This window comes from Rhipicephalus sanguineus, chromosome 4 (genome assembly GCF_013339695.2).
Source record: "Rhipicephalus sanguineus isolate Rsan-2018 chromosome 4, BIME_Rsan_1.4, whole genome shotgun sequence".
NCBI lineage: Eukaryota > Metazoa > Arthropoda > Arachnida > Ixodida > Ixodidae > Rhipicephalus > Rhipicephalus sanguineus.
Window position 1 is genome coordinate 64600928 of NC_051179.1, and position 22711 is coordinate 64623638.

The 22711-nt window shown below is 44.9% G+C and overlaps 1 protein-coding gene and 9 non-coding genes across 11 annotated transcripts in view; 1 reads left to right on the top strand and 9 right to left on the bottom strand.

Moving 5' to 3' along the window:
* The window catches only part of LOC119390133 (scoloptoxin SSD14), a 134123-nt gene that overhangs the window by 51163 nt on the left and 60249 nt on the right, over window positions 1–22711 (bottom strand). For both annotated transcript variants that reach the window (XM_037657693.2, XM_037657694.2), the window contains exon 2: window positions 22219–22358. In XM_037657693.2, coding sequence (XP_037513621.1) covers window positions 22219–22247 — 29 coding nt within the window. In that variant the 5' untranslated portion in view covers window positions 22248–22358. The remainder of the gene's footprint in view (window positions 1–22218; window positions 22359–22711) is intronic.
* Window positions 2720–2791, top strand: Trnah-gug (transfer RNA histidin (anticodon GUG)). Its single transcript has one exon. It is a non-coding gene; the product is annotated as a tRNA-His (tRNA).
* Trnah-gug (transfer RNA histidin (anticodon GUG)) lies at window positions 5174–5245 on the bottom strand. Its single transcript has one exon. It is a non-coding gene; the product is annotated as a tRNA-His (tRNA).
* Window positions 10155–10226, bottom strand: Trnah-gug (transfer RNA histidin (anticodon GUG)). Its single transcript has one exon. It is a non-coding gene; the product is annotated as a tRNA-His (tRNA).
* On the bottom strand, window positions 13958–14030 carry Trnak-cuu (transfer RNA lysine (anticodon CUU)). The gene has a single exon. It is a non-coding gene; the product is annotated as a tRNA-Lys (tRNA).
* On the bottom strand, window positions 15377–15448 carry Trnah-gug (transfer RNA histidin (anticodon GUG)). The gene has a single exon. It is a non-coding gene; the product is annotated as a tRNA-His (tRNA).
* On the bottom strand, window positions 15699–15770 carry Trnah-gug (transfer RNA histidin (anticodon GUG)). Its single transcript has one exon. It is a non-coding gene; the product is annotated as a tRNA-His (tRNA).
* On the bottom strand, window positions 19946–20017 carry Trnah-gug (transfer RNA histidin (anticodon GUG)). The gene has a single exon. It is a non-coding gene; the product is annotated as a tRNA-His (tRNA).
* On the bottom strand, window positions 20292–20363 carry Trnah-gug (transfer RNA histidin (anticodon GUG)). The gene has a single exon. It is a non-coding gene; the product is annotated as a tRNA-His (tRNA).
* Window positions 20636–20707, bottom strand: Trnah-gug (transfer RNA histidin (anticodon GUG)). The gene has a single exon. It is a non-coding gene; the product is annotated as a tRNA-His (tRNA).

A 22711-nucleotide genomic window follows, 5' to 3' on the forward strand; every position in this document is an offset into this window, starting at 1 on the left:
TCCTTTGTCATTCACCGCATTCCTCCTCCCTTCGTTCTCTCACTCTCTCTCTCCCCCCTCCCTCCCCCCCCCCGCTTTCTCCCCTCTTTCTTGCGCTTTCTACCTACCCGATACGTTCTGACACGCGTAGCTCGGCGTCAGCCAAAGCGGCTGCGACTTGGCATTTTGCCAGCTACACACGCACACAGAGACAGGCTTCGGGGCATTGCCACTGTGTTCGTGTGCAACGGGGCATTACGACAGCAGCAAACACCACGTCTAAATACTTTTAATACAAACCGCTTTCACTTACGCTAGCCTAAAGGAACGAACGAACGAACGAACGAACGAATGAATGAATGAATGAATGAATGAATGAATGAATGAATGAATGAATGAATGAATGAATGAATGCTTTCAACTGAGCATTGCGCAGTGAAAGAAGTTTCAAGGGCGAATTCAAGTAGATCTTTACCACGACCTAGGTATGGTACGTGTTAATTGCGCATCAGTCACAGCTTCAGGAGCACACTAAAGGCCCGAACACACGCACGCGTTGCAGCGCGTCAACGCGTGACTTTTTGACGCGGCGCCGCGCCCTCTCCCTATGGAGAGGGAGGGCACGCAGCTTCGTGTAGCCGCGCGCCCTCTCTCCCCATAGGGAACGGACGCGGCGCCGCGTCAAAAGGTCACGCGTTGACGCGCTGCAACGCGTACGTGTGTTTGGGCCTTAACTCGTGCTACAAAGCCGTGGTGAAGCTCGTTTGCGTTTGCTGCGGCGCCGTCTCGCGCGTGTCCTATATTAAGGCGCAGACATCTTCGTCTGCCTCCATCCCGGTTCGCTCATCCCCAGATATTTTAATTGCGTCAGCTCGCCCAACTTGCATTTATAACGAATTTGTCAGAGCGTTTGCGCGTTTTGTACTATTGCATTCTTTTATTTTATTGCTACACAGACTTGCCATTAAGGCATAATTTTTTGTGTGCACGTGCATTAGATATTCTTGCATTCCCACTCCGCGTAGATGCTCATGCTGCATTTACTGTTATATACCGTGGTCCGGAAAAGAAGAAACGAGACGCTGTTTTTTGCCTCCCGTGAGGGGGCCACGGCTTAGGCGTTGGTGGTAACGGGGAAGGGTGGGGCGGTCACAAATAGAGGAGACTCGAGCGATGCTCTCAACCCGCCGCACCTTTCAAGAACGTAGTCTTTGAAGCAAGCAAGAAAGAAAAGCGAATGTCCTGTCTTCTCGTTTTTGCATCATTACGAACCCAAACCAACTTGCCCATCTAAATACTTTGAAGAAAAGTAGAACGCCCACGCCAACTTGCCCCCATGTCCCCGATACGGTAAAGGCTCCTGAATTTTTAAAGACGATAGTCTTTCTTGGAAAACTTAAACGCAGAAAATTTGGTCTGTCTTTCTGTCTGTCTGTCTTTCTGTTTGTCGGCACGTCCCTCGATTCAGCCACTCGGCCAAAGTTGAACCACTTGCCCAAGGGCCAGCCGTCTTGAACTGGTTCGGCTGTTCATACTTGTGAACGTTGTCGATCAAAAAGTAAATATCATGCATATCTGAGGTGCGACATCACTAGGTAAGAATTAGGTGGCGTGTTCCTTTAATAGAAAATGCATACATACGTAATTTTAAGGACCCTAGTTTCTTAAGCTGCGCTGAAAATGCATAAGAATGGAAGCTTGAGCAAGTTGGTATGCGTTCATCTTTGTTGAAACAGCGCTCACTAGACGACGACGAAGTAAAAGAAGGCACAGGACAGGCACAGGACAGGCGCTGCCTGTCCTGTGCCTTCTTTTACTTCGTCGTCGTCTAGTGAGCGCTGTTTCAACAAAGCTGAAAATGCGACTGCGCTGAAATTTGCCTTCCTCCGTGCCCTTCGCACGAGCTCATTGTTGTGTTTCGGTTTCGGTTCTGTATTGCACTGTACGAATGCCATGGGTTGGTGTTGAAAAACTTTAGTTTTGAGAAGGCCAAGAAGGTGAAAAAAAATATTTAAAAAATGAAAAAAGCAGCGTTGTGGGCGGCCTTCAGGCTGCCGGTTGTGGGCGCCGCTCTGGCGTTCCTGTTTTACCCAGGCGACGTGTAAATAAAAGAGTGTGTGGAGAGTACTCGTTGAGTGCGGACGTTTCTCTGCTTCAGCGCTTCGCGCCAAACCGCGTTTTCGGGCTGGCTGGCGTCCCCGCCGGTCGCGTTGGTCACCGCCGGTCTTCGCCTGCTGCTGCGCCGGGACTACCAGCACGCAACACAGCACTCATGTTTCCCGACGTATTGCCAGATGGCGTCCATATCTCACACAGCGCCTCTTCTATCGTCTTTACACGACATTTGCAGCGAAGCACGCAGATACGCGGCCAATTTTTTTCTTCCTACTCCATTTTTAGCTTGCCAACTGTCTCCTCGGGGCAAGAGCGGGTTTTCAGGGTATTGTTAAAAGTTGACTTGCTAATACCAGGAAAGTCAATTTTTTTTTATTTAGTCTCATACAAGTATCAAATGTAAATAGCCCATAGGCAGCGGAGCCGCAAAGTTCAAGCGAAGCAGGCGGATAAAGCCAACAGAGTGCTTCCCTTGCTTCAAGGATTTTTCTTTTGTTGCTTTGTTGTTGTGTTTTCTATCCCCCTCTTACGCGCTCTTGACGGTGATCCAGTTTCTCGCCAGACGGTTGCGCCCTTCCGAGACTCGCAATAGCTTTTTTCTCGTTTGCGGCTGTCCCAGCGGACAGCCGTGATCGTATAGTGGTTAGTACCTTGCGTTGTGGCCGCAATAACCCAGGTTCGAATCCTGGTCACGGCACTTTTTTTTTTTGCTGTCCTTCCTTTTTTGTTTTTTTTTCTTTGTTTTGTTTTGTTTTGTCTTGTTTTGAGTTGACGTGTCGGAAGATCCCTTGCTTCGTTTAATATACGTTGCATGGCTTGGGCAGGGGCAACTGCGGCTGCGGGGTGGGAAGTTGGCTACCCCTTTCTTTTGCAGCCCCCAGCCGACGCTCATTATTACGGCACGTTAAATGCCAAAATGTTCCTATTGGCTAAAATAACTGTAGACGAAAGGTATGCTGAGGTGGACGGAACACGTGTTGATTGCCAGAAGAAAACAATCGTAACGGAATCCTTGGGTGGCCAAAGAATGATCGCTTCGCGCACTTCACAAAAAAAAGACAAAAAAACGAGCAAAAGAGTGTAAAAAGAACACGCCCAACGTGGGGCTCGAACCCACGACCCTTAAGTCTCATGCTCTACCGACTGAGCTAGCCGGGCGACGTTGCGGCAAAGTAATCTATAAACAGAGCCCCGTGGAAAACCCCGCTGCTAGTTACTGGGGGCACTCATTCACAATGTCCTCCTCTTTCACTCACCTCATTCCTCCTCCCTTCCTTCTCTCATTTTCTACCTCTCCCCTCTCTGTCCCCCACTTCCTTCTTTCTTTTTTTACCTACCCGATTCGTTCTGAGTAGCTCAGCGGCAGCCAAAGTGGTTGCTTCTCGGCATCGCGCCAGCTGTCAGCACACAGATACGTGGGGGGCTGCGGAACATTACCACTGTGTTCGTCAACCATGTGTAATTACGACAGCAGCAACGCAACTACGCATTTCTTTAACACAGACGGCTTTCACTTACGCTAGGCCAAATGAATGAATGAATGAATGAATGAATGAATGAATGAATGAATGAATGAATGAATGAATGAATGAATGAACGAACGAACGCTTTTAATTCAGAGTTGTGCTGTGAAAAAAAAGTGTCAAGAGTGGATGCAGGTCAATCTTGACCACGATCCAGGTATGTATTGTTTTGTACATCAGTCACGGCTTCAGGCGCAAGCTGACTAGCCTGCGCTACCAAGCCGTGGTGAAGCTCTTTACGTGCCTTGATGTTACGTTTGCGTTTGCTGCGACACCGTCTAGCAAGTGTCCGAAAAATAGAGATTACTGCACTCCCATATTACGGCGCAGACCTCGGCGTCTTTTTAATATCCCGCTCCCCTTATCCCATATATATATTTTTAATTGTGTTGCCTCGCCCAATTCGCATTTTAACGAGTCTGTGGGCATATTTGCGTGTTTTCTATTCTCGCATTATCAGTCCGCGAATACGCTTATGTTTCCTCATTTTCTTATCGCTTCATTATTTTGTTTTGTGCACGATCCCTCGTCACGTAAAAGCGCGGTGCTTTATATACTATAGCTATACACTGAAGGTTTTGACAATGACATCCTGACCCTATCGATAACGCCATGAGTTCCCCTTCTTGTCAGATACTCAAGAAGCGTCGCGAATGAGATTGTTAGCACATGGGGGAAATGATTGCGAGAAGAGACGCTTCCAGTCCCATGGGTTTTAGGATGTGCACCTTTCCAATTAAGGTTCGTTAGGTGTGGTCACTTATACCCTCTCAGCTGTTGCAAATATGCGTGACCCCCACAAAAATGCACCCTCGAGGCAGCGACGTGAACTTGCGTCAGCATTTGAAAGGAGGTGCTTATCCCTCCGCCGAAGAGGTCAATTGAGTTTTAGCAAGTTACGGAAATACGGTAAGGCAGTACGGTAGCGTTCCTCCTTTCCCGCTGGTTGTGCTTTTGCCGCTCCCCGTACCGGTGATAATGAGTACCCCAAACGACAGGTGTCTCGTTAACAATGCGTAGGCTGACGGGCAACAATGAGGCGTGACAATTAACCCCACAGCAATTTTTGAAAAAGCTTTTGTGGTGTTGGGGTGCCTTCACCGGTAAAAGGTCGACGACCTGGAAAGGAGGACTGGTACCGTCATACGGTAGCGTATTTGCGTACCGTATTTCCGTAACTAGCTAAAACTCTCTAATAGCTGGGCGCGCATCCAAGTTACAGGTACGGAACACGTGAAGCTATCGATAAACTGTTTAACAAAAGAGATAGCATTTTCAAGAAGTTCCGCACGGCGCGTGGTGCAAATGTGCTTATCTTTCTGCCACTGCCGACAGCAGAGATAAAAAGGCGCTCGACAGAGCCTGGCGCGGCTAAACCATCGTCTCAATTTGCATACCGCGTACGAAGTTCTGTCCGCCGATACATTTAAAAATGTTCGAGAAAAAAACAGCATTGACATGCATCTACAATTTCCTATCGCGATTTCTGAGTTACGGTTCTTATCTGTTACATTATGATATCTTATATAGCGTCAGAAAACGAAAAAAAAAATTTTTGCCGTGACCAGGATTCGAACCTGGGTTATTGCGGCCACAACGCAAGGTACTAACCACTATACGATCACGGCTGTCCGCTGGGACGGGTGCCACCGACATAAAAGATGTAGCGGACCGCGGAACAAGAAAACCGGCTCACAAAAGTGGATCAGTGAGAGGCGGGACAATCCCGGAGCGAAAAAAAGAAAAACAAAAATACAAGATTTTTCTCGACCGGGCGGAGCGGCTGTGCCAAGGAGGTTAAAACCTCCTTGGACTGTGCTCTCTTCGCCGCTTAATGTAAGCAGCGACAACACTGCGCAGAAGTAAGGAAAGCAGTGCAGTATGTGAACAATCTTTTTTCCTGCGGAAGGACAACATATGGTTCTCGTAGAAGGCTTACAGAAAAAAAAAGCATAGCTTAAACCTTTCCATGTCATCTCCTTTGAGTCTGTATCCTACAGACTATCGATGTTGCCTGCGAGATTACGGCGGAAGCATTCTCGTGTTCTTCTAGATGCACACATCGTCCTCTCCTGAAAACTTATCCTTTTTGGCTCATAATGAGAAAGACTTGCGTAAATGCAGCTCATGTGGCATTTACACATGGAAGTCAAGCGCTTTTGATGACGTATCGTGAAAACGTTTCGTGTATTGATAATGCGGCCGTGGATGGAGAGAGAACATCAGTGGCACGGGCTATAATGTGACTCTGTTAGGACGATAAAGCACCTTATCCACCTGTATACGTGTTTGATTGTATAGTTTACAACACACAGTTTAGATATTCCCCACGGAAACATACATCCTTTTCCAAAGTCGTTGGTCGTTAGTCAGTAAGCGACACGCAAATTTCGGGTTTTCTCCTGTACCTATATGAACACGCATGATTTTATCATCTTCTGCAGCACCACTTTTGACAATGTCAATCAAGAGGACGCAAGACAGGCATAATGGCGGGTTCTCCAAATGTGCAATCCTAATAAGTTGGTGTGTGCGTCTGGGTGCATAATTTTCTTTCGGTCACACATTCCCGAGATGGCCTGGCTTTGTCTCATGATGCATATCACAACGTACACATCAGGTGGGCGAAGGCTAGTTCATTCTGGAGGCTAGTGATCTAGTTCTTGTTTCTTTTTACTGGATCATACCCACTACGGGAAATTGACTAAGAAGCAGCCGGTTTTACAACTGTTTGTATCCTGACAGTGGTAAGGATTGACCTCGTAGGACTAGAGTATAACTAAGAACGCATTATCAGATGTATAAGCAAGATGAAAGGTGCCATGGCGTTCGAGGTAGATTAATAATCATAATCAATCATATAAATATTCAATGTCTAATTTCTCATAAATCAACGAGTAGTTTCCTTTGTATCTGATGCTTTTGTAAACAGCACGAAAATAACGCTGTGACAAAACCCCATTCACGACGCCCCATGTCCAAAAAAGGTTGTTAAAGTCAGTGCAAATCCAATTCGACGAAATTAATTTTCCAAAGTTCTTCTTTGCGTTGGCAATTGGTTGAAATATAGAAAATACGGGGCACTTAGATTTAGGTGCACGTTAAAGAACCCAGGTACGGCGTCCCTCATTATCATATCGTGGTTTTGGGAGGTCAGACCCTAACGATTATAAGGACAGAAAATAAAATCTTCAATGGTTTCAGGCATGTTGCACATGCAACAAAGGTAAAATAAAGGCTGCTTCTCATAGCACTCCGTCTTTGCCATACTCTATGGTGCGAAGCCTCATCATCCCGCTGTTTCCCATCGTGACCGTAAAGATATAAACATTTTTCGTTATTTTTTCACGTGAAGGTCCTTTTCACGTAAGGACAAAGACCTGTCTCTATCGACGCTGAAGCTTCCGAGAGGGAGGCATTGGCTTCGTGCCCGACCGAGATTGTTGTAAAAGGACGCGCTGTGTCAGTAAAAGGGAAGCGACACTTCAAACGAACTGCACTCACGCAGCATTCTAAACTTAAGCTACATAACACGAGAACCAGATAAACAGGAGTAGCGGTCCGTCCAAGGACATCGCTGTGACAGTATAGCCGGACTCGTGTTACAGTTCCCATAAAACACGCGTACTTCGATACAGCGCGTTATGAATAAACAGCCCCACGCGAGAGATAACTGCCCGAGGGACGTTTTAACGGTGCAGAGCGAGTAATGTGGGCGCGCTTATCTTACCGCCACTGGCCGCAGAAGAGATAAACCGCCTCGCCGACGTAATAGTGACCGTGACAATTATACAGCAGACATTTGGGGGTGTTATCGTGACGCGATGCATTGCGCAAATCATCGTATAATACGAGACAGACTTCCAACCTTTCCACCCAGAAAGTCGGGAACCAAAGGCAGGCCGTTGCGAGAAGCGCGTGATCTCTTTATTTCCGTTTTTGCGTGGATTGCGAAGCTTGTGTACTTTCGGACTCGACAAAAAAGATTGGCCGCGTATCTGCGTGCTTCGCTGCAAATGTCGTGTAAAGACGATAGAAGAGGCGCTGTGTGAGATATGGACGCCATCTGGCAATACGTCGGGAAACATGAGTGCTGTGTTGCGTGCTGGTAGTCCCGGTGCAGCAGCAGGCGAAGACCGGCGGTGACCAACGCGACCGGCGCTGAAGCAGAAGAAACGTCCGCACTCAACGAGTACTCTCCACACATTCATTTATTTACACGTCGCCTGGGTAAAACAGGAATGCCAGAGCGGCGCCCAGAACCGACAGCCTGAAGGCCGCCCACAACGCTGCTTTTTCATTTTTTAAAAATATTTTTTTTCACCTTTTTGGCCTTCTCAAAACTAACATTTTTCAACACCAACCCATGGCATTCGTACAGTGCAATACAGAACCGAAACCGAAACACAACAATGAGCTCGTGCGAAGGGCACGGAGGAAGGCAAATTTCAGCGCAGTCGCATTTTCAGCGCAGCTTAAGAAACTAGGGTCCTTAAAATTACGTATGTATGCATTTTCTATTAAACTTGAACACGCCACCCAATACTTACCTAGTGATGTTGCTCCTCAGATATGCATGATCTTTACTTTTTGATCGACAACGTTCACAAGTATGGACAACCGTACCAGTTCAAGATGACTGGCCCTTGGGCAAGTGGTTCAACTTTGGCCGAGTGGCTGAATCGAGGGAAGTGCCGACAAACAGAAAGACAGACCAAAATTTTTAAGTATCCCAAGAAAGACTATCGTCTTTAAAAGCGATGGGTGGTGGGGGTCACTACGGCTCAACTGCGCCCCCCCTCCCCTAATGGATAACCCTGCACACACCTATGGTAGGCGATATCACCAAAAATTGACCGCCTCGGATTGTACTGGTCGAACTGCATTTTAACGGGCAGAGACCGACAGAGCAGACCCACCAAACTACAAGCGCAGTCGCATAATGCGTTACGTGAAGCTTGCTTTAATAAAGCGATCGTTCTCCATATCACGCATACCTGTCGCGATAAGGATATTTATGTACTGCGCGTCGCTGTAGCGTATAGCCGTGTGGGGAACAGCGTCAGCGACCTGCACAACTATGGAGGTATAGTTTAGTTATTATTATAGCATCTGCACCTTTCGACCGTTCAAGCGTTGGTAGTTTAGATGTTTGCGGTCTCAGTACGCGTTGCCTCCGCGTCATTTCATGTGTTTATTTATGTCCATGTTACTGAATTCTGTCTTGTCTTTCTCGTGAGCGTATTTATAGCAAGCAAACGTTATGTTAAATTATTATCGATGTTAATCGTCTGTGATACAATAAATTTTGATGAACAGCATCTCAAGTCTGTGTTTGCCATTTGTCTTGTCATGATTTCGTGTACAATATGTGCTGACCAAGCAGCAATAAAATTTGTTTCGTAGTTAGCGCTCCATATGTATTCGCCTTCTTCCTTTGGTGCTCGCACTGCAGGTCGTATGTTTAAATCTGATATTCATAAACTTTTTTAGCCAAGCAGATTCCACGCAACAATTGTTTCCCTTCATTTGGAATTGAGAAAGCACTCGTACTCCTATCGACACACGAAGCTTTTTATCTAGAACATTCGGCGCAATTCCAAAGTGCTGCCATTCCAAACCTCCACTCATTTAGCGTCTTCTAGCAGTACTGTCAGTGCGTGGGCCGGTAATTAATATACGCCATATATTTACACTGCCTTATGGTTCTACTTTTCTACTTTTCTGTAACACCCTGCGCCCAGGTTTACGGAACTGCTTGCTGGCACCAACTCAATGTTCGCCTTTCAGTCTTAGAACGTCAAAGCAGTCGTAACCGCTGCGTCTATAGGATTTTCCAGTAAATGAAAATGTGCTCCGAAAGCGAGCGCTAAAGTTCTAAGCACATTATGACGTAACTAGAGTTAAAGGCCGCGAGTTAGTGCACCCTACAAGGCAGAGTGCAAACTGCTATACGATACCAGCCAGCGGAAGTTTAGTGTTGCTCCGTGTTTTCTTGGTCAAGGGAGCGAACACTCTCGGTGGGCTATTTGCGGTGTGACTTCATTGTAAGTATATAAAGTTAACAATTCGTGGTAAATACAGCTTGTCGACAATAAGAATAACATGCGCATTAATGAAGACATGATGCAAGGTACTGATTACTAGCTGTGAAAGCAATATTTGTCTTTTCTTTATTCAGTGTTCGAAGTTACATTGCATAGAGACGCTTACGTTATGCAAAAGTACACGGAACAATTATAAAATCTTTGTGGTGTTTTAAAGCATACCATCCCTAACATACAAGATTAAACGAAAAGCTAGGTTGCCACCATCGCTGTCATGAAAGTTGCGGGCACACTACTTTGAGCTGTGAGATGAAGTTAAGCGCGTTTATATATCGCAAATAAAACCACATCGAACGAAACCGTGATTGACACAAAAATTCTCAACATTGGTAGAAATTAATATTCGACGAGTGTCGACGAATCAGGCGAAAACATTCGGTTTTTGTGAAAAGACGTAACCGCGCATAGCAAAAAAAAAAGAAAAAAAAGTTGCCGTGACCAGGATTCGAACCTGGGTTATTGCGGCCACAACGCAAGGTACTAACCACTATACGATCACGGCTGCCCGACTGGACGCTGGCAGTGCAGCAAAAAATGGAGAGCACTCGGAGCAACAAAACCGGCTCGTAAAAGTGGATCATCGGGAGAGACGAACAAGGTAAACGAATTAATAAGCAATACAAAAATGACCCGCCGCAACGGAGCGCTTCCGCCCCGTTCCTTCATAAACCAATGTCACAAAACACGATGTAGAAATGAATAGTTTAGTGCCAAATGTTAACTATACACAGTTCTGGGCAACGAAAACTAAGTTACCGTAGCCGCTGTACTTTTAAATTATCTGTAAATTATTTTAAAAATTAGTTAAACTCTGGTATATGTATTCAAAATTGTCCTGGTCAGGTTATGCAGCTGTCGGATCTCTTAGTGCGCAATTGCACAATAATTTCAGCCTTTTTATGTATCTTCTTTTCCTCCCATCCTTTCCTTCTATTTAATGATTGTGTATTCTTCAAGTTCACATATAAATGTTCAGATGACCAGATCTATAAATGTTCAGATCCCCCAGAGTGAGTATGTACCGTGTGTATGGGATAACAAATAAACAAACAAACAAGATCGACCCATTCAAGGGCACTTGGCGGACGGACACGGATCTTTAATTCTGCATGGCTCCATCTCGCATATTCTGAAGATTTATTTAGCAACGTAGTTATTTCGTTCTTTTTTTTTCTTTTTTACTCGGACATAAAAAAATAAGAACGAAAGCTTTAAATTGACAGCTGAAACAGCACGTCCCGCTGTCCTTCCGTTACACTGCTGACCGGTGACGTAGCCAGATTTTTTTTCTTTTTTTTTTTGGGGGGGGGGGGGCGGTGGTGAGGGGGTTCAACCATACTTTATGTATGTTCGTGCGCGGGTTTGAATGTGTGGGTGTGTACAAACGCATGAAAAATTGAAAATTTTCATGGGGGGGGGGTGGAGTTGAAGCCCCCTTCCCACTGGCAGCAGCCGTCAAACGGTCGTCATTATTTCGTTAAGTTCAACAGAGCGCCATTCGCTTCACTAGCATTCACGCTAACACCCACATGCGATCATTCAAAATACTGATAGCGTGCGTACTTGTGTGCGTGGTTGCGGGTGGCTTGAAATACGTACCGATTGCTTTCCTTAGAGTGGTTGTATCGTATAGATCCTTGTGGGTTGTATGTACCGGTCGTGGTAGTATATGCGAGCGAATGAAAATGAACTGTAGGAGACTAATGCATATTACAAGCGTTGCGTGTTGTCATAGACAATAAGCTCCGTTGAACTTTATGCGAACGAATCGTGTACGTTTCGACATCTATCATCTTTTATCTTGTTTGTTTAGGCGTTTTGAGTCGGTCTTGCTTGAAATTGGACTATATTCACTATGCTGTGTATGCCTATGATAAGGATAAGCGTGCGTCACGCATGATGTCTTGCTCTCCTATACACCAGTGGCGTAGCCAGTGGGGGGCACACGCTGCCCATGCCCTCCCCTCCCCCCCCTCCCGAAAAAAAATTTTCCCATGGGATACAGAGCACGAAATGACACTCTACCCCACTTATCTGCCCAGACCCAATGTCGGATCAAGGAGGTGCCCCCACCCCCCAAAACAAAAAAAATTCTGCCTACGCCAATGCTATACACACGCATTTACTTTTTAAAAAAGTGTTACCAACTAGCCCAAAAGCAAGCTCTAGAGTCGTGGCGATGCCTCAAGCGTTCTTGCCGACCAGGCGCATGGAGATGTCGTTGCCGTAATTACGCATAAAACTCGGCGACATCTGTAAGTCCACTGAATCCCATAACATGCCAGTGAAAATATGAAAGAAACGCTTACAATGGTCTTCCTAAGATATTTAAATTTTTCGAAAGCTCGAGCTTTAAAGAAAAACATACGCACCGTGTACCCTTTACCTTACATTTCTTGATTGCAGCGGTGTCTTTAAGGTATACGTTGTGCGCTGTGCAGGGTGTCGGAACGGAACGAAAACCGAAAACGAAAAACGAAAAAAAACGATATTTTTGACCGGAACGAAAACGTAACCGAAACTTTATCTTTTATTTCGTTCCGGAGTGAAACCGAAATTTTTTCAATCGTTTTTCGGTTCACGAGAAAACTTCGCAGTCCGGAACAACTGAGCTCATGCAATGTGAGCATATCTCAGGGTACAGTATTAACGCGTACCTCAGGCAGCAATTCCAAAGCAAAGATATGTTGAAATTGTGCGAAAAACGAAAACAGTGGCAACCAGAGATGTTGATATTAGCGCAAGTGGACTTTTGCAGTCCGGTCACGCAGGCCAAAGTGGAGAGGGCATTGTCGGCGCTGAAGTTTGTTACAGCGAAGGCTCTTATGAGATCACAACAGCTGATTTTGGCACCATAGTTGTCCGCTGCCGCCCGTGTCCGTGACCACTATCGCGTGAAGTAAGAAAAAATAAAATGAGAAACAAATTTATAGGATCGGATGGGATTTTAACCCGCGCCCCCTGCGTGGCAGTCGAGTCTTCCACCACAGTGCCACGCTGGTGCTTATAACTCCTTCGCAAAAATACGCTATACAGGCGTCATGTCGGGCAAGGAATCGTGTTAACATATGTAATACAGCGTGGCAGAAGAGTAAAACGACAACCAGCCATAACACAATGCTAATTTCGCAAAGAGTGTGTGGTTTAATGCTTCCCACCCACTACAAAGTGCTCAGCCATAATTCTTCATCGTCATCAGCCACAGCACAAAGCGCACATAATGCCTAAGAGATGTGTAGCGGCTACCACGATTCTCCGAAGAATGACGAAAAATGACATAGTGGGAACTTCGCTACTTCAGAAAAATTACGATGATTTATGGCGCAGCGGGTACCGTGCATGTGTACTTGTATCAGTTGTCTCAAGAGACTCTACAACGGCCTCTATAAAGTCCGCTCTTCCAACTTTCGCTGTGACAGTGCTGCGCATTCCGCGCAGGCCTGGCGATCTTTTTATCAGAACAGCGGTTTCGCACATGAGAGAGTACACTCAATTACGTGCTGCTTCTGAGATCGTGCTCACTCCCTTGACACAAAGCATTGAGCCCACTAAAAAAATTCGTATTTGTCTTTTGAGAAAATAAATACTATGACTTTGAAATTAATACTGGTTTCTGCTAGTTGGTAGGAATTCGTGGTACAGTTACGTCCGCTCCTCTGAAGAACGTGTTTTACCCTTGTCCCGCTTTCTTAGGAGGAAGGCAAATAACTACATCACAAATCAAATGTTTTTTTTAATGATTACTTTAGCTTCAAATTTTTCCATAAAAAAACGTTACGAACCGTTACGGAACATTTTTTTTTTCGTTCCGGAACAGAAACGGAACGGAACTTTTTGCGGTGGAACGAAACTAAAACCGAAACGAAAAACATTTCGTTCCGACACCCTGGCGCTGTGACCTGCTTTTAGAATCTGCGAATCCAGGCATCGTCGTTATCGCAGACAAGCGCACTGCGTTGCTATCGCATGCCTGGCAAGTTTACAAGTCTTCACGCCTTGGTTGCACGTGCGCCGTAGATCACGTAGAGGAAAAAAAAAAGAAACAAATAAAAAAGACAGAAAGAACGACGGCGGCGGGTCTCGTGACGCGAATCTGCGTCGAGCGCCCGTGTGCAATTGTTGTCGTATTCGAAAAAGGCAAACTTCTCGCTATATTGAGTTCTGATTAAGAAACCTCGCATTGCCTGCGCCCCTATCTCCAAAATTAAAAAAAAAAAAAACTTCAAAAAAATACGCCCAACGTGGGGCTCGAACCCACGACCCTGAGATTAAGAGTCTCATGCTCTACCGACTGAGCTAGCCGGGCAACATGTGCGTTTTTTTTTTCATGGTATTTATTACAAATGTGTGTAATTTGCATACATAGCGAACAAAATACTCGAGGCGGCCTCTACCAGCGTACAAGCGTTACACAGAAGTCCTAAAAGGGTATTAAAGCTATACATTTCATGAAGAGTGGATACCAGTCCGGTTGAAACTCTAATTGTTCGTAAAAGTCTTTTAGCTGAAGAGCCATTTGAATGAAATGTAACCTCGATGATACCATAGCAAAGGCATCTTTGTATCTTCAGTTAACTGTCGCCTCTGTGAAGTTCCGGAAACTATAGAACATTGCTTCATCAGCTGTAAAGACGCCATACTCTTCTGGGACGTTCTACAAAGGGCTTTTAAAAAACAACTCGATTGAAATTCGTATAGCATACGTTATCTCATGCCACCGAAAAGCCATTCTGTGCCTGTTGACATGCTATTACTAATGGGTATGCACAGTTTATGGAAAACTCGCATGTTAGACAGGCATGCGGAACCCACGGGCAACATGTGCGTATGTTGAGCATGCCTGTAAAGTACATGTGTATTTTTGATCTTCTTTCTGAGGATTGTCAGAAGGGGGCGTCACATGCTGAATGAATATTCGGCGATCATAGATAGATAGATAGATAGATAGATAGATAGATAGATAGATAGATAGATAGATAGATAGATAGATAGATAGATAGATAGATAGATAGATAGATAGATAGATAGATAGATAGATAGATAGATAGATAGATAGATAGATAGATAGATAGATAGATAGATAGATAGATAGATAGATAGATAGATAGATAGATAGATAGATAGATAGATAGATAGATAGATAGATAGATAGATAGATAGATAGATAGATAGATAGATAGATAGATAGATAGATAGATAGATAGATAGATAGATAGATAGATAGATAGATAGATAGATAGATAGATAGATAGATAGATTAAGCCAAGCACGCAGTCACAATCCTTGAAATTTTCTAGTTCAATGCCGACACATGCACTGTACTATGTACTGTACTAGACCAAATTTTCTTAACATTACCGTGGATTCCATCTTTCAACGCTGACATGTCCGTTGACTGTGGATTGTGCGAAACGTTGTGTATTTCTTTACTCATATCTAGCGTCATTAGTATTTCCTTGTTGATGCGGAATGTTGCTTCTGAGGCATAATCATATGAATTACAAATAAAAAAACGTAGCTTGCATTGACATACTGCTGTCAGATATTGAAACAATGTAATGTTTTGAAGCTGTCATTACCCCCAACGCCCGTTGGTCATTTCAGCCCATGAGATCGGTAAGCGAAGTTGTTTCCTCAAATAAAAAAAAATGTTGCCGTGACCAGGATTCGAACCTGGGTTATTGCGGCCACAACGCAAGGTACTAACCACTATACGACCACGGCTGCCCGGTTGGACGGATGCCAGTGGGAAAACAATGTGGGGTAGATCTCAAGACAACGCCACCGAAGTCAGACGGGGGGGGGGGGTGCCTGGATTACGCGAGAGTAATATATGTTGAATGTGATGATTCGAATGAAGATTGCCCCCGCCTGGGTCAGAACTGCAGCCGAGAATGAACCGTCAGTGCTACTTCGCGTGGTTCAAGGTGCTATTTTGAGAAAGATTATAAACAACAGAAACAAAAAAAAAATTTGCCATGACCAGGATTCGAACCTGGGTTATTGCGGCCACAACGCAAGGTACTAACCACTGTACGATCACGGCTGTCCTTCTGGACGAGTGCCAGTGAGAAAAAAACTGGGGCGGATCGCGGAACAACGCCAACGACGTCGAGAAACTGGATCACCGTGAACGGCGCGCGAGAGAAAGAAAAGCAAAACAAAATAAACTCCATCAAGCCCAGCAGTAGCTGTGCAGAGATCACGCGCTCGTTACAGTTCGTGTATCTCGGATATCTTTAGAGTCTGCTGCAAAAGTTACAGAGAGAACATGTGCGATGGAATCTAATGCGAGCTACAAATATGGCAGTTCATCCAGCATACTAACGATGGGAAGTAATTTCCCTATAAGCTTGCCTCTTTTAGTTTAGTTGTGTGCATGTGCGCAAAGTCATAGCGCAAGATAATCCAGCTGATGAGAGAACGCTACGGAAAAACACTAGCACATAGCCAGAACCAGTGCTGAATTTCCGTCTTCAGTTCAACTGCACTTGTAGCAGGCCGTAGTTCAGCATTTGCCCTTTGTTTTGTGTTCGCGTATTTTTTTTTACTGTAGTGTTTGGCGATGGCTGACCTCTACAATATGTTGCACAAACTTACTAAACCGAAGCACTCCTCAACTAATAGTCCCGTTCTCTTATTTTATCAAAAACTGTATTACATCAAGGTCGAGGCAAAAATTAAAAAAATTGCTACGAGCCTTTCTAGAGGATTGTCGTTGTGTGCGAAGCAGTCGAATAAACAGAAGCAGAGACGCAGTAGTGCGCATATATTATATTGTGCCATTGCTATAAGAGCAGGAAGCCAACATTAGCCAGCAGTATAATCAAAGCTAGCCAACAGTGGCCAAAAGTTTGCCCTGGTTAAGTGGCTGTGTTAAACGAGTGTAGGCTTCACAGCCACTACATTGCTCCTTAATAAATTAATATTCCAGTGTACATTTGATATTGATTAAATTTGATATATATTTTGCATGCCCTGTGTTACCTCACCGAGGCATTTGTTTTCGACTTAGCCGAGAATTTTTTTATATTTCTGCTACGATTTTAAATCAAATAGAACGCTTGTAATTCCATAGAAACAATGGGAAGTAAATTCAGATGATGCGAAGCCTTATATGGGTAGTCAGGCACGTAGGTAAGGGGGAGGGGGGCAGAGGGGCCCGCCCCTTCCCCCTGAAATTCCTCCAGCCTTCTATATTCCCGGGCAACGTTTTTTTTTTTTCTTTTTGCCATGGAAAGACTTTCTTTCGAACAATTAGGCCTTACCCCCCCCCCCCCTCGAAGAAAATATCCTGGCTACGTGCCTCTGGGTAGTCATCGTTTAATAAAGCATACTAAACAATGTAAAGGAAGCTTGTGAAGCCACAGGCAAAGAAATCCGAAAGATCCATGTGCTTGCTATCATTCTTTATTTATTTATTTATTTATTTATTTATTTATTTATTTATTTATTTATTTATTTATTTATTTATTTATTTATTTATTTATTATTTATTTATTTATTTGCGTGAATAACTCAAAATAGAGCAACGGTAATGCCATCGAAACCTGACACAATGCTTTTGCTCCAAATACAAAGTGGCAGGCATACCATCCTGCGCACTTTGCAAAAAAAAAAAAAAAAGGAATGAGAAAGAGAAAAAGAGGCAAATGTACAAAATTAATGTAGCCCGTATAATATTAAAGCATTACTAGACATACATGTACATGCACAATACCGCACTACCGTTTGGAAGCATTCTCATGCTTCCTAAACGTTTGCAGAAACTCTATGAAATGGTCCATTTTGGACGCTAGGCTTAGGATAAACCTTTACTACTAGAACTATTCTACAACGTACGGAAACGGATAACTTTTATGCGCAGCCGCTGCACCCATGTTGATGCTATTCGTTGCACTTAAAAGTCATTGATAAAGTAATTAACTGACGACAGGGAGTTTTCTTAGTTTGTATTCAGTTTATAGAGAGATTATAATTGAGTTTATAAAGAAGGTCGAAATCACGATACAAAAATACTTGGCGCATCAAGTCTAGGAGTTAGTGAACGAGAATGATATCAGGATTCCGCTAACTGCACGCACTGAGACCTCTCTTACAGACAAAATTGGTGCATTCTACCCCACTAAAAAAATATACCACTAATGTCTTAGTCGACGGCTTTTGTGATATATATATATATATATATATATATATATATATATATATATATATATATATATATATATATATCAAGCTGGTTTTTTGAAAATATAATTTACGGAACGTCATGCGCAATTTGTTCTTGATTCACAATTGCGGATTTGTAAGCATTATTCTTTCGATAACATATCCGATATCTGGCTTGATATTTTTCAGCTTCATGCGTAATGCATGCACACTCGAGGCCACCCTCATCTGTGGAGTGTGCATTCACAGATTACGAGTGACGAGTGCATTGATAGCACAGTATTGTTTCCAATCAACGATTTCATATGCGCTTTTCACGTACACACCGCGAGCGACCCTATGCAGCAGTATGATCGGTATACGAAGATTATGCTCGTTATTATTATTGTTGTTGTTGTTGTTGTTGTTGTTGTTGTTGTTGTTGTTGTTGTTGTTGTTGTTGTCTCCTTTCAAGCCCGGCGCCAAGCAGAAGTCACCTGGCTCGTGTCCTTTTTATAGCAATGAAGGTGTTGGTTCACCTATCGCACTTCGATGCGCTATCTCGATCTTCTCTATGTATTTGTTTTGTTTTTTGTTTTGTTTTTGTTTTTCCTGATACAAGCCTCTATTTCACGATACACTCTTATCTACGCCCGCACTGCGATATACAAGAGCCGTTGAAACGTCCGCACAAACGCGCAACAGCGCGCGTTGTGGTTCCGCATTCTTTTTTTTCTTATGTGCCTGCCATTGTTCTTAGAGCGTTTGGAGTGCGCACACAAAGGCACTCTATGTCAACATAACGGCGATAGAACACTTGCCGCGTACTCTTGAGTGCACGTCGGGTTTCATCGTTTCGCATGCCCTCAGCATTCTTTAGTGACATTCATCGGCAAGACCTTATCTGGCGCACGAACTTAAGTATTAAACATTGATACCACGCCATTAAACATGATGCGTTTTTATACTAAAAGCTTTTGTTCTTCATACGTGATCATTTCGCCATAGCCAAATATACACGCCTTCATTCTTGTTGTTTTATTACGCAAAGCGATCCGCCCTGGTGGTCTGGTGCAGTGGTCTCAAACCCGCGGCCAGGCCCGCACATGACTGTCTTCGTCTCATATATTTCTCTTTTTCTTAATATGTATGCTCGTGAGCTACACATGCATGACTGTTACAAAGCATTTCTCTTTTTTTTTTCGCGAGGCACCCCTTGCGGCCACAATGTGTTGACTGCAGAACCGTTAAAGGGGGGGTGCCATCAAATTTCGAGACTATATATAACAAGCCTGCTGTGGGTTTTCTCTGTATGCAAGGACACTCCACACGAAGGGTCGAACACAGCAAACGTTTAGAATATATTTTAATTCACTTCCAAAGTGTACCTAAATGCCCATTCTCCCGATCGAAACCCATCGCTAGCGCGCCAACTCTGACGTAGCTGTATAGGAAAGGCAACGAAAGTTGTAGTGACGTCACACCAGATCTGCTGTAGTGACGTGAGTGACCTCCGGACCTCCGCCACCTCCGCAACGTACGTACCGGCTGTAGTGAGGTAGAATATATTCCAGTTCACTATAGTACCGGCAAAGCATCGGTTGCTACATCACTCCTCGAGTTTCGATCGCTTCCTCGCTAAGTGCGTCACAGCCTTGTGTGGTCACGTGACCAAGCCTCCTACGTCACTGCCCAGCCTCAGCGCCCAGAAACCGAAACCGAAAGTTGTCCACGTCAAAAGGCGATATTAAATTATTTAGCGAGAATACATGAATCTCGGTGCGTGCATCATGCTTCCTGGAGCTATAGGACACGCTTACAGCAAAGAACGCGCAAGCCACAAACATGGTCGCACCACCCCTTTAAACAACTCTACATTTGAGAATCGGCGCCCAGATCTTAGACATCTTGGAGACTGGTATAGATAGTTTCTAAGAATCCTGGCGCCAAACCCCCTTCAGAAATTCCCCGTATATGAAATGTGGGAAAGGTCTTCTTTCAAATGGCAGAGTACACAGAGATAGCAGAGGTAGCAGAGGAAGAGTACAAATACGCGGAACTAGCAAAACAAATTGCCGCGACCAGGATTCGAACCTGGGTTATTGCGGCCACAACGCAAGGTACTAACCACTATACGATCACGGCTGTCCGCTGGGACGGATATGGCCGTTCCATCACCAGGTGTTCTGAATGGGAGCTGAGATCTGACGGTAGATATAGCAGATAAGAAAAATAGGAACGCAAACTACAAGAAGTACGCCAGCATAAAATATATTGAATGTGATCGTGCGAATGGAGATTCCACGCGCATGGGTGAGAACTGCAACCAAGAACCGGTTATCCTTCAATGCTCCTTCGCGTGATTAGAGGTGCTATTTCCAGGAAGAATATGAATAAACGAAACTGAAAAAAAAAAGATTGCCGTGACCAGGATTCGAACCTGGGTTATTGCGGCCACAACGCAAGGTACTAACCACTATACGATCACGGCTGTCCGCTGGGACGGATGTGGCCGTTCCATCACCAGATGTTCTGAATGGGAGCTGAGATCTGACGGTAGATATAGCAGATAAGAAAAATAGGAACGCAATCTACAAGAAGTACGCCAGCATAAAATATATTGAATGTGATCGTGCGAATGGAAATTCCACGCGCATGGGTGAGAACTGCAACCAAGAACCGGTTATCCTTCAGTGCTCCTTCGCGTGATTAGAGGTGCTATTTTCAAGGAAAATATAAATAAGCGAAACAGAAAAAAATGACAGCCGTGACCAGGATTCGAACCTGGGTTATTGCGGCCACAACGCAAGGTACTAACCACTATACGATCACGGCTGTCCGGTTAGACAAGTGGCAACGCAGAAAAACTGGACCCCGCCAAAGAGCAATGAAACCGGCTCTCAGAAGTAGCTCGCAGAGAGTGGAGCGCGAAATTTGAAGGAAAACAAAAGGAGCGGTATGGTTGGCGCCTAGAAACGAAGGGGGGCTTCAAATACCGTTATAGTGGCCCTATCGTAGTTGCCGTATCTCGGCTCTATGCGAAACGTTGTCATGTTTCTAGATGAACCTGAACTTTCCTGCGAAATGAAGCCAACTTTATACACAGCACATAGTGCTATACGATGGGACGAAATGAAAGAACAGAGACCACCGCGCTGGCGTCTGCGTTCTTGCTCATTTCTCCCTGTCTTATTGCGATGTTTCTTGAGTGTCATCATGAAACAACCAGCCCGAATGCCTACCGTTCTGAAGCCAACTTTATTCATTTTGTTGCTGCCTTAGGTTAGTTAAGTGCTATACATTGCTAAGTCCCTTTGTACGTCATAGTGCACGTTGGTTTCCGTACTTTGTAAACTGTTCTCGTAAATTAATACACAATTTTTTTTTCGTCCTCGATGTGAAGTTATTTGCCTGCGGCGCTGTCAAGGGAATAGTTGACGTGGTGCGGCCGTACATTTGCCATCACCTTTCCTGGAAATAGGCACTAGTTTGAGCTAAATAGTAGCACACTCACTCGTGACAATAATGTACGTGAGGTTTAATGTTTGACAGAAGCCCGTCTGGTCGGGACGAAACATGGTGAAAGGTAGAGAAAACAAGGGGCATTCCAAGGGCCGACCAAATTTAATGGAAATAAAGACGTTCCGGCTCCCACGACGGAGCCTTGTTCACGGGTAAAATGAAAAAAAAAAGTTTTCGAGCACTTCGCTTAAATAGGCTTGAACAGATGACGCAGGCAGCGCGCATACAATGAAGGCAGATTGACATCGCTACTGTTCAAGGTGTGCAGTGTAGAGTGAATAATGAGCGGCTAATGATAAAGGCAATGTGATAGTCATTTTTCTCTAAAGAAATCACGCGCTTTCCCCTGGTCGATTGCGTGTCCCCCTGAAGCGGCGCGTTATGCCAAATCACTGGACTTCACTTTTCCGTGTGCTATACATTCAACATGGTCTCTTTGATTGGTTGTCGCACGTGGCCTTGCGCGTAGGCCGATCTCGGAGGCTACGTACACAGCATTCTGGCTGTTTCCTGTGGAATACGGTTCATTCCTGTTTGTAAGGAATGAACCGAATGTTTAGTCCCTTCAAGCTAGGCAAAAAAAAAATTTGTTTCTGAATGAACTGAACTGAATTGAATTGAATTGTCTTGATGACAAGGAATGCAGCGGAACAATGGATAAGAAGTATCCATTATTTATGTGTCGTATCTATAGCGGTATGGCTTCTGCGATTGCTATGCCAAGTCGCGTACTTAGACCAAACCGTAAGTATACATACTTGCACCCATTTATGCACAGCGCAACCACAAGACATAAACGCTAAGAACTTCACAAGCATACTCACCCTATCTGACGTCCCTGCGACTGCGCCATCTCAGCTGGAGCTGTGGCTAGTGTCCTTGCTTCGTCGTGTCCTTCTCGTCCACCAGCGTCGAGTTCAGCGTCGTCGGAGCCGGCGGCGCCGCGCGCTCCGAGCCAGCGGTGCTGCGGTGAGAGCAACGGCGGGCAATAAACAAATGGTCGAGCCTTTTCTCTGCAGACACCGTCGGCGTGCGAGCTATAGTGTTCACAACACCCAACATGCAGTATGCGTGCGCTCACTGTGACGTGTGTCGTTACGGAACGGAGGCACTCAGAGTGAGATAGCTCCAAGTAAGATAACGCACACGCGACAGACACCGCTGCCTCAGATAGCAGTGGCGCAAGGGACCGTAAGTGGCGGGCCGTGGGTGGGTCGGAAAACCAACACGACGGGTTCGGATAACTTCCTGCACGAATAAGTAACGGGAACGAAGTCCTTCCACAAGCTCTGCACAGCCACATTCAACGCTGCGCTG